Here is a 12,038-nt window from a genome sequence, read left to right as displayed (position 1 = left end):
AATGATTATAATTATTATATTATTATAAGTTCTTTTTACAGATACTAAATCACTTTGTCAGATAAATTTTAGCTACCTCTTCAATTTTCACGTGTCTTTTATTTTTATGATGTGTAATTATTTATGGTCTTTTCAACATAGCAGTGTGTTTTTTGTTTGTTTGTTTATTCCATTTAAATTCTGGTTAGTTAACATGCAGCGCAACACTGGTTTCAGGAGTAGATTCAGTGATTCATCACTTACCTACAACACCCAGTGACATCACAAGTGTCCTCCTTCGTACCCATCACCCCTGTAGCCCATCTCCCCCCCTCCCCTAGGCAGCCCGCATTGTTCTCTGTCATTAAGAATCTCATATGGTTTGTTTCCCTCTCTTCTCTTCACCACCCCCCCTTTTCCATATGTTCATGTGTTTTGTTTCTTAAATTCCACATATGAGTGAAATCATGTGGGATTTGTCTTTCTCTGACTTATTTTGCTTACCATAATACACGCTAGGTCCCTCCACATCATTGGAAATGCCAAGATTTAATTCTTTTTGAAGGCGGAGTAATATTCCATTGTATAAACTACATCTTCTTTTTCTTTTAGTTTTTTTTTAGGTTTACACTCAAGTTAGTTAGCATACAGAATAATGCTTGTGGGAGGAGATTCCAGTGATTTGTCACCTTCATATAACATCCCGTGCTCATCTTAACAAGCATCCTCCCCAATGCCCCTCACCCATTTAGCCCATCACCCCACCCACAACCCCTCCAACAACCCTGTTTGTTCTCTATATTTAAGAGTCTCTTATGGTTTATCTCCCTCCCTGTTTTTAAATTATTTTTGCTTCCCTTCGCTTATGTTCATCTGCTTTGTATCTCAAATTCCACATGAGTAAAGTCATATGATATTTGTTATCTTCTAATTTCACTTAGCATAATACACTCTAGTTCCATCCACATAGTTGTAAATGCCACGATTTCATTCTTTTTGATGGCTGAGTAATATTCCATTATATACATAAACCACATCTTTATCCATTCATCTCTTGGTGGACATTTGGGCTCTTTCCATACTTTGGCTATTGTTGATAGTGCTATTATACACATTGGGGTTCATATGCCCCCTCAAAAGAGCACACCTGTATCGTTTGGATAAATACCTAGTAGTGCAATTGCTGGGTCATAGGGTAGTTCTATTTTTGAGTTTTTGAGGAACCTCCATACTGTTTTCCAGTGTGGTTGCACCAGTTTGGATTCCCACCAGCAGTGCAAAAGAGATCCTCTTTCTCTGCATCCTCGCCAACATCTATTGTTGCCTGAGTTGTTAATGTTAGCCATTCTGACTGGTGTGAGGTGTTATCTCACTGTGGTTTTAATTTATATTTCCCCCCATGATGAATGTGTTGAGCATTTTCTTCATGTGTCTGTTACCCATCTGGATGTCTTCTTTGGAAAAGTGTCTATTCATGTCTTTTGCCCATTTCTTCCTGGGATTACTTTTTGGGTGTTGAGTTTAAGTTCTTTATAGATTTTGGATGCTAATCCTTTATCTGATATGTCATTTGCAAGTATCTTCTCCTATTCCATCAGTTGCCTTTTAGTTTTGCTGATTGTTTCCTTCACTGTGCAGAAGGTTTTTATCTTGAGGAGGTCCCAATAGTTTATTTTTGCTTTTGTTTCCCTTGCCTCTGGAGATATGTTGAGTAAGAAGTTTCTGTGTCTGAGGTCAAAGAAGTTGCTGCCTGCTTTCTCCCCTATGATTTTGATGGCTTCCTATCTTATGTTTAGGTATTTTATTAATTTTGAGTTTATTTTTGTATACGGTATAAGAAAGTTGTCCAGGTTCATTCTTCCGCAGGTTGCTGTCCAGTGTCCCCAGCACCATTTGCTGAAGAGACTGTCTTTATTGCATTGGATATTCTTTCCTCCTTTGTCAAAGATTAGTTGGCCATATGTTTGTGGGTCCATTTCTGGGTTCTTTATTGTGTTCCATTGATTTGAGTATCTGTTTTTGTGCCAGTACCATACTGTCTGAATGATTATATTTTTGTAATACAGCTTGAAGTCCGGGAATGCGATGCCTCCAGCTTTGGTTTTCTTTCTCAGGATTGTTTTGGCTATTTGGGGTTTATTCTGGTTCCATACAAATTTTAGGATTATTGTTCTAGCTCTGTGAAAAATGCTGGTGTTATTTTGATAGGAATTACACTGAATATGTAGATTGCTTTGGGTAGTATCAACATTTTAACAATATTTGTTCTAATCCAAGAGCATGAAATATTTCTCCATTTTTTGAGCGTCATCTTCAATATCTTTCATAAGCTTTTTATACTTTTCAGTGTATAGATTTTTCACCTCATTGGTTAGGTTTATTCCCTATTTTATGGGTTTTGGTACAATTGAAAATGGGATCAATTCCTTGATTCTCTTTCTGCTGCTTCATTATTGATGTATAGGAATGCAGCCAATTTCTGTGCATTGATTTTTTATCCTACGGCTTGGCTGAAGTCATGGGTCAGTTCTAGAAGTTTTTTGGTGGAATCTTTTGGGTTTTCCATATATAGTATCATGTCATCTGCAAAGAGTGAAAGTTTGACTTCCTCCTTGCCAATTTGGATGCCTTTTATTCCTTTGTGTTGTCTGACAGCTGAGGCTAAGGCTTCCAATACTATGTTGAGTAACAGTGGCAAGAGTGGACAGTTTCTGTCTTTAGGGGGAAAGCTCTCAGTTTTTCTCCACTTAGGATGATATTAGCCATTGGTCTTTCATCTATGGCTTTTATGATCTTGAGAAATGATTCTTCTATCCCTATTTTATTGAGGGTTTTTATCAAGAAAGGATGCTGTTTTTTGTCAGATGGTTTCTCTGCATCTATTGAGAGGATCATGTGGTTCTTGTCCTTTCTTTTATTAATGTGATGTATCATTATTGATTGTTTTGTGGATATTGAAACAGCCCTGTATCCCAGGTACAAATCCCACTTGGTCGTGGTGAATAATTCTTTTAATGTATTGACGGGTCCAGTTGGCTAGTATCTTGTTGAGGATTTGCATCCATGTTCATCAGGGAAATTGATCTGTAGATCTTTTTAGTGGGGTCTTTGTCTGGTTTTGGTAATGCTGGCCTCTAAGAATGAGTTTGGAAAAAAAAAAAAAGAATGAGTTTGGAGGTTTTCCTTCCATTTCAATTTTTAGAACAGCTTCAAAAGAATAGGTGTTAACTCTTCCTTAAATGTTTTGTAGAGTTCCACTGGAGAGCCATCCGGCCCTGGGCTCTTGTTTTCTGAGAGGCTTCTGATTACTAATAAAAATTTATTTACTTTTATGAGTCTGTTCGAATATTCTATTTCTTCTTATTTCAGTTTTGGTGTTCATATGTTTCTAGGAATTTGTCTATTTCTTCCATATTGCCCATTTTATTGGTGTTTATTGCTCATAATAGTCTCTTACTATTATTTGTGTTTCTGCAGTGTTGGTTGTGATCTCTTCTCTTTCACTCTTGATTTTATTTGGGTCCTTTCCTTTTTCCTTTTGATCAAACTGTCTAGGGGTTTATCAACAGTCCTTACTTCTTAATTTTTTTTAATGTTTTTAATTTATCTTTGAGAGCACGCAGGCAGGGGAGGGTCAGAGAGAGAGAGGGAGACACAGAACCCGAAGACAGGCTCCAGGCTCTGAGCTAGCTGTCAGTACAGAGCCTGACACGGGGCTCAAACCCATGAACCATGAGATCATGACCTGAGCTGAAGCTGGACGCTCAACCGACTGAGCCACCCAGGAGCCCCCTTACTTCTTTTCTTAGGCTACAAGACCTCCCTTTTAAATCTCAGACATTCTCAGGTTTCTCTTAACACTTTAACAATTCACAAATCTCTGGATTTTGTTCACTTTCTTCTCTTGGGCTTTATATCTGTATGCCAAGAGATTAGTAGATATACTTCCCAGATGTATAAATATAAGAGAATGAAATAATTGCCCCTCCCCCCATCCCCATTCCACTAATCCACCTGCTGTAAACCTGTTAACTCCTAGGACTATTCCCTGTCTGGATTAACGAATGGAACCTCCACCTACCAGACCATAAAACTAACATCAACCAAGACTTCTCCCTTTACCATTTAATATTATGTCATTTCAGTTCTTTTTCCTATATATCTACTGTATCTCTACAATGTTCCTCATCCTAGCTCAAATGCTTTAATTTAAACTCTTATCATTTCTTGCCTCGGTTTCATGATAGTCCCCTGTATTAGTTTCCTCAGGCTCCTGATAGTTGGCTTAAAATAAGAAAAATTTATTGTGTGATAGTTCTGGAGGCTAGCAATTTGAAGTGAAGGTGTTGGCAAAGCCATACTCCTTCCAAGCTTCTAAGAGGATCCTTCTCTGCCTTTTCCAGTTTCTGGTAGCCCCAGGTAAGTGATTTTATAAAATGCAAAAATTCTCCTAAAAGTGCACCAATAACAATAGAATAACCCCCAAATCCATTACATGCCATATAAGTATGCTCCTTGCCATTAACCAAATCTTTTCACTTGTTTGCCGCTTTTTAGAACCTGTTATTGTTCTTTCACACTGAAAACCTCTATGCATTCAGCCCTGGCTACCCCTCCTCACACCCAGCAGAGTTGCTTGCCTCCTCGTTTATGTCTCTGTCTTTAAATAGTGAGGGCAACCAAATGTACTACTGTCCAAACTGGAACACTCTGAGAGTGATCATGGGCATTAGAGACTTACTATTCTATGATTTTAAAATGGTATGTTGACAGATCTATTCTACTATATTGGTAGACTAAGTAGCTCTACTCAAACACTGCTTTCAAAATAAGATTATTTCTTAAATAATTAAGAAATGGAAGCAAAACATTTTATGATTATTCTAAGAGCGTATACACAGAATATACTTTTCTTGCTATATATTCACATACTTTAACTTCTTAAATATATTTGTTTCAGATAATGTCTCTGATAGTTTCCCAAAGAATGTAATTTTCAATATGGTCTCAATGTTTTAAATTTTAAATATTATTGTCTATAATATTCTACAAAGCTTCATTTTATGGTTACTAAATTTTAAATTGCTGGCATTTTTAATGGACTATACTATTTTAAATTAGAATATACTCTATAGGTCCTTGAACAGATTGCTAAATACACTAGAAAGAGCCCCTCCTTTTTATTTTTTGTATTGAAAAGAATAACTATGTTAGCTCAAAAACTTCTGCAGGCACTATATCACTACATTTTGGTCTCCAATCCCAGCATCTTTTTTATATACAAATATTCCTACAAGACAGAAATTCATCAAATTTTTGCTTCTTTTTAAATGCTTTACCAATTTTAAATGCTGCAAAGTCAAAGGCCTCTCAACTCATTTCATTTGCGTACAGAATATGAGTCTGTCCAATGAAACACAGATCAGATCAAAGATCCTTTTGTGTCATGTGAGCTCTTGATAGTTGTTTTTTCTTTGCCTTTGTAGAGATAGAATTCAATACCTTCCTGTTTATAGGTCTTTAAAAAGTTATCCCAAGGTACTAAAAGTTTCAAAAATTAAGTTTTTTGGATACTCTGAGATTGATTGATTTAACAATTTCCAACTAATTTTGAACAAACTTCTAACAAAACTTGGAGGGATTCACTTCAAAAAGCTTCATATCTTGCAAGTCACTTGGATTAACAAGCAGTGCTTCAGAGTTGCAAACATGCTAAAAATCCAACTGATAGACAAATAGCAAAAAGAGAAAATGGGGTGTGTGTGTGAAAGAGAGAGAGAGAGACAGGCAGACAGAGAGAGAACTGTAGGGGATGGCCTCAAGAATTTGTTCTCTCCTCACAAATGGCTCAAATTCTACAATAATAGCACAATAAAATTTCCTTAAAAATAAAGTCATGCTCCAGAACAGAGGGAAATTAATCTGTATCTTCATTTTGGAGCCTGGTTGGTTTATGGTCTTCTTGAATCCTTTGCAAAATAACATAATCACGTCTCAGATTCCTACAGGTGTTTACACGTCAAAAATAAATGATAAAATATAAGTTCCTACCAGGCAGACCAAATGTCCTAACTACCTAGTATAGTGATTATGAAATCCTCTTTTTTTTTTTAATTTTTAAGTGTCTTATTTATTTTTGAGATGGAGAGAGACAGAACATGAGCAGGGAGGGGCAGAGAGAGAGGGAGACACAGAATCCGAAGCAGGCTCCAGGCTCTGAGCTGTCAGCACAGAGTCCAACATGGGGCTCGAACCCACGAGCATGAGATCATGACCTGAGCCAAAGTCGGATGCTTAACCAACTGAGCCACCCAGGCGCCCCATGAAATCCTTTTATAACAATGTACTACCTAATAAGCAGTTGGGAATTATTTTACTATTCATTTTATAAGAGTATAAATTAAGAAGAATTCCCTGCTAAATATTACAAATACAACATGATAAAGAGCGAAATGGATAACGTCCTTGCTGTGATTTTTATGGTACCTCATACTGGTTCAGGAACATGTGGAGTTGCTGTACACTTATTCTTAGGTCAGTCTCATTGAACTCGTAAGGAATATTCCATCCCAGGGGTCCAAATTTCCGTCTCTCTTGTACCAAAGCATGAAAGAAGCAGAGGCCATAAAGCAATTTCTTGAATTCTTCCTATAACGAGAAGAAATGATACCACATCATTTCCCCCCTAACACTGCATTATACTTACCATATGTTAAAATGAAAGTAATTAATTCTTTGTGTTTATAAATATATCCAACCCAAGTACATTAAAACAGAATTACCATAGGCTGTTTAGGAAAAATATGCTCATTTGTACACATGTCCAGTTGGTACACATAGCTATGTACACCAGGTTTTAGGGATCATAGGAAGCTTGTCTATTTAGTGTAACTTTACAGGATTTTGGAAGTTCCAGCTGAAGCATCATGAGGTGAGAAAAATGATTTCTAATGCTCATTTGTACACATGTCCAGTTGGTACACATAGCTACGTACACCAGGTTTTAGGGATCATAGGAAGCTTGTCTATTTAGTGTAACTTTACAGGATTTTGGAAGTTCTAGCTGAAGCATCATGAGGTGAGAAAAATGATTTCTAATGTGTGACCCCAGACCACCATGGAGAAATTTCAAAGACGACAGTTCAAACCAATTAAGCAGCTCTACAGGAAGGACTTCTGGATTGAAACTTTGGACAGTTTCATGACTTTTCCAGTGACTCTGAGCTACTAAGAAGTCTGACAGTTACTTTCAATGGCAAAGCCAGCCTTGAATCAGAGATCAGAATGTATGATGCACTCTCCACAAGAATGTTATAAAATGATCAAAATAGAGCTTGAGTGAGAATTTGTGAAGATTTTCTTGGAAGGGGCAGCTGCTGTGCTGGAAGCCCTCTTGCCCCCCTCCCCAGGGGAGAAAGGAGCATGGGGTCTATCTTCTTAGTCAAAGCTAGTAAGAAGGAATTAATGGGGTGGCTCAGAGAGCTGATGCATGCTCCTTGCAGCTGGGGCAGGATGGAAAAGTGCACAATTTATGCCAGAAAGAGTAGAACAGTCTATGGCCACAAGGTAGTGGATCAGGAGAGGGAAATCAGAGCCCTGCTTCTAAAGGTGGGCCAACCCAGCCTGGAACCCAATGAGTTGATGGGGAGCTGGATGAAGAATGTCATCCAGGGGTCATTTTAAGTGTTTCTTGATCAAAAGGACCTGTGTTACAGGGTGAGAAAATTCCAACAGGAAGAGCCTGTATCAAGTGAATGATGAGACTCAACAGCCGAGGGGGGGCATGAGCAGTCAGCTGATGGATGGAGTACAGTTAGAGGAGTCCAGAAGGGGAGTCCAAGGAGAACCCACGAAAAGACTCACAAGAGAAAAAAAATCAGCTTTAAACCCCTGTCAAGCCCAGAGAGCTCCAAGCAATAGCAGCCCAGGACCAGAACTTCCACTCCATGCTGCCATGCGGCTGTACACACTCCAACCTGAATGGTCAGACTCAGCAACCATCATTACAAAAAGAAAGATACCAACTCCATCTTCCCCAATGGCACGAAGCCCACTGACAGGGCCTAGGTAAGTTCCTGGAGAGTTGAAGCCTGTATTTTAAATAACGGTAAGTATTGATTAACATATTACACTGCACTTTCTGATTTCTGAAGCAAGGCTGGCTTTGCAAATTACAATGACTATAAGTCATTTTATTACCTGACAGGAACCAGAAAAGCCATGATGCTGCCCAAAGTTTTGTCCAAGGGCAGGTGGAAATTTTGCCTGTGGAATAAACTGAAACAGGGAGTACAGACAAAACCAAAGTAGCATCAGTTTAATCCAAGAGGTGGGAAAAAGCAAAGTGACACATGCTGTGTAGAATCTGGAACCATTTTAGATCTGATACAGAGCAGCGCAAATTGGTGAGTGTGCTGATGACGTGAAAGCCAGGTGCTCAGCACAGAGGAGGTGACACACACATATGGGAGGAGGGAAAGTAAGCAAGAACCCTGGGCAGATGGACTGAAGTTGGATATATGTTACAAACCCATTACTTCTAGAATATGTGAATGAGTATGTATGTGTGCATGCACTCATCTGGATGCATGTATCTGTGTGTATATATACTTGTATATATATGTATGTGTGTGAGTGTGAGGGTACATGCACATATTTCTCAGTTTTCTCCCCTGGAAGGACCAAGAACCAAAAACAAGGCAGTAACACCCAGATCTAGGTCTCTAGGACCAGGACTCCACAGAAAAATGGCTGATTCCAGGGTTGAGGAACAGATGAGCCTGCAGCATCTAATTCCAGAAAGTAAGAGAGCTAAGTAATAACAACAACAGTGATAATAATAATAATAATAATAATAATAATAATAATAATAAATGATGGGACCTAGAACAAGTACAGAGGAGTCAGCTTGAAGGTGCGCCCACTGAACAAATTTGGGACAGTTTGAGCAAAAGACTTAAGGATAGTAACGCATTATAAACCACTGGGGGACCAAAACCCATGGAATTCACAAGTCCATCCTAACAATACATAAGTAAAGGGGGGGATGGGAGAGCCGGTATGGAGACTAGAGAGGCTGGGGTCAAATATGGAGGGAGTGCTGGAGTCGGAGTTATCACAGGAAGTAACTGGATCGGGCAAGATACATCAGTGGCTCCTAAATGTGGGCGAGGGGAGGAGGTTGTTGAGGAACAGGATATTGGTGTGGCCCCGAAATGTCTCCCTGACTGATGATTAGTTGCAAGGGGTAAGGCAGTAATAACACGTTGAAGAAATCACACAACACTCTGTCTGGGTGATCAAAATTCATACCAACAGTGAGGGATAAATGGATATCATGGACCTCCCAATGTGATACTCTGAAGACACAATTTCACTAATGTGGTGTTTTGGCTAAAATTTTATAACTTGAATCTATTAATGAGTAAGGATCAGACAAGCCCCAAATTTAGAAATGTCCACTAAAAAGACAGGAGGAGATGAATCTTCAGAAATGTCAATGTCATCAAAGACAAAGGCTAGGACAATGTTCCAGGGGAAAGGAGACAAAGAGACGTGGCAACTAAATGCTATTCTAACCCTAGACCAATCTGTAGTGAACAGGGAAGATGCCCTACGGGACATGATTAAATAACAGACAAATTTGGAACACAAACAGTAAATTAGATAAAATAGTGTATCCTTACTAAATCCACTAAACTAATAATTGTATTAGGGTAAGATAATTTCTTTATTCTTAAGAAATATACATCAAAGTATTTATTTAGGGGTAAAGGGTTGTGACATATCTAATTTATGCACCAAAGCTATATATTAACAGGAGGTGAATATGGTTAAGGGCATAGGGGTGTTCCTTGTACTATTTTTATACTTGCCACTTTTCTGTAAGCTTAAAATTATTTTCAAATAAAAAGTTAAAGCCAAAAATTATTAGGTACTCTTTTGGCACTTGAGGAGATTTGGCTTTTGGTCTGGCCTTTGTTTCATGAACATGACTTCTACCGGAGAGACCTTTGGATCCAAAAGAAAGGGAGTAAAATTTTGCAAAAGGGCTTCTGTGCAGCCTATCCGATGCAGACATGGCTTCACCGTCTACCTGGAAGCCACCTGCTCTCCTCGGGGCCTAATCAATGCAAAAGCCACTCACACAGCAAGTCTTAGAAGCTCCGGATAAGGTTTGACTTAGTGTCAAACACAGGTGCTTGCTTTCTGTTAGTACCCAAGACTTTTGTTTAATGAAAGTACTTCTTTATTTTTAATGTTTTCCTTTGATGTGTACTTAAAACATATTCCGATACCAAAAGTGGGAGCTGTGTAATGGTGGAAACTTACCAAGGTTCATAACCCCTCTTAAAAAGAAGCGCTTCCATGGTTAATTATGGTAAAACGCTGTGAAACAATTTTAGGTCACAGACATTCACACGCAGAATTCTAATCATGAAAGCAGTGGGCGGTTTCCCTGTTTGCCTGGTGACGCTGAAAAAGACCCTTATGAGTCCCATCAATCAAGGAGTAAAATAATTTTGGTTCTCATTATAGTTATATGGAGGAAATATTTTTATGTTTTAATTTAAAGATATGGCTCCAAATAGCAAAGGGCTCAGTTAATATCCTGAAACAAGATTCTCCAGCCTTGCAGATTTGTACTGGGAATGGCTTACAGCTGACTTTCTAAATAGAAAGCTACATTATTAATGACACCCCAGAAGATCTCAGCTGAGCAGAAATGAGGCTGGTGGTAAAATTAAAATAAAATATTAATACAATTGACTTCAGCACAGTCAATAATCAGTAATCAAAACCAACCGCACTGCAGGGCAGGAGGCCTATTTAATTTGTAGTTTTACTCAGCCACACACATTCGAGATCACCAGGGACCACTTGAAATGCTTCACAGGGCTGAGGTAACAAGGCTTAGCCATTACTAACAGGCTTTTTGCAGCTGCCAAAGAACTCGGGGTCAGAGATCGGGTCCATGAGGTATGATCGAATGATATTAGCCCGTAAACCTTTTGGTGCCTCATTGGTCATTTTCACCCCATTCTGCAGTACAGACACGGGGAAGGTTGGTGACGGGTAACTCGTTAGCCAAATACGGAAATCTGGATGTGTCGATTCTGTGCTTAACTCCTGCAAAAAAAAAAAAAATTAGACACAAATGGGTATATAAAATCCAAGGAAAATCTCCACATCATGTGTGCACAGGATGGCCTGGACGTGGGAGGAAGCATTTTCACAAAATATAGAATCTACTGCTGCAATTCAAGGCAAAAGTCTTAAAATCTGATTCTGCCCCTGAAACAGCACACTTTGTTGAGAAGGCCCGGGGGGCTGCCATTCTTCTTGATAAATTTAAATCACAGGACAGCAGAGTTCAGAGAGGCATTGCAGCATTTAGAGGTGGCCACAATAGAGACCAACACATTCCCCCGAGAATCTCATATCTTAACTGATGTTGCTGAAATATTTATAGGTAGGATTCTCTGCCCAAGAGCCAGATTAAGAATAATCCATTCTTCTCGCTGTAGCCAGGTGGTGAGAACGGGCAACATAAGTCAATATTAAACCAAACAGAGATGAAAAGAAAAAAGAGAGAGGATTTTGAAAGGCAAAGTATTAAGATATATCACTTTTAGCTATATTTTCTTAAGGGGATATTCAAGTCTGTGCGAGGGAGGATAATAGAGCCCTTACTCAGCACTGTCTTGAAGGCTGTCTAGGCTAGGAAGGATTATCACGGGACTTTCCCTCTTCCTGTGCAGCCCTGCTCTCTGTTGCTACCTCCTCCAACTGTCCACGTCAGTGGTCTCTTAAGTTGCGATTCTTTCTCAGTAAAACATGTTTTAGGCACTCATGTGGTAAAGGGGTAAGGGTGACTTAGGAAGGATGCAAAGGTGCCTATGTTCTTTAGTAACAACAGTGGAGAGTAAGGGCACCATTTTCTCCTCCTACCAGCTGCCCTCTGCCTAGTGACTTAAGCAACGTGACTCATGGGACTTTGGGCTAAGTTTGCCATCCATCAGGGACAGCTCTTCTCTATGACCCTAATGGGTGTATAT

At 39.1% G+C, this 12,038-nt stretch overlaps 1 protein-coding gene across 1 annotated transcript in view; it reads right to left on the bottom strand.

Annotated features, from left to right (window-relative positions):
* DNAH7 (dynein axonemal heavy chain 7) overlaps window positions 1-12,038 on the bottom strand; it is a 271,651-nt gene that overhangs the window by 22,346 nt on the left and 237,267 nt on the right. Inside the window, exons 57-58 of the mRNA XM_029934194.1 lie at window positions 10,909-11,109; window positions 6,466-6,627 (exon numbers count right to left, since the gene is read on the bottom strand). Of these exons, the coding sequence (XP_029790054.1) occupies window positions 6,466-6,627; window positions 10,909-11,109 (363 nt within the window). The remainder of the gene's footprint in view (window positions 1-6,465; window positions 6,628-10,908; window positions 11,110-12,038) is intronic.

The sequence above is a fragment of the Suricata suricatta genome, chromosome 3 (assembly GCF_006229205.1).
Source record: "Suricata suricatta isolate VVHF042 chromosome 3, meerkat_22Aug2017_6uvM2_HiC, whole genome shotgun sequence".
NCBI lineage: Eukaryota > Metazoa > Chordata > Mammalia > Carnivora > Herpestidae > Suricata > Suricata suricatta.
This window is presented reverse-complemented; position numbering and strand designations above follow the sequence as displayed.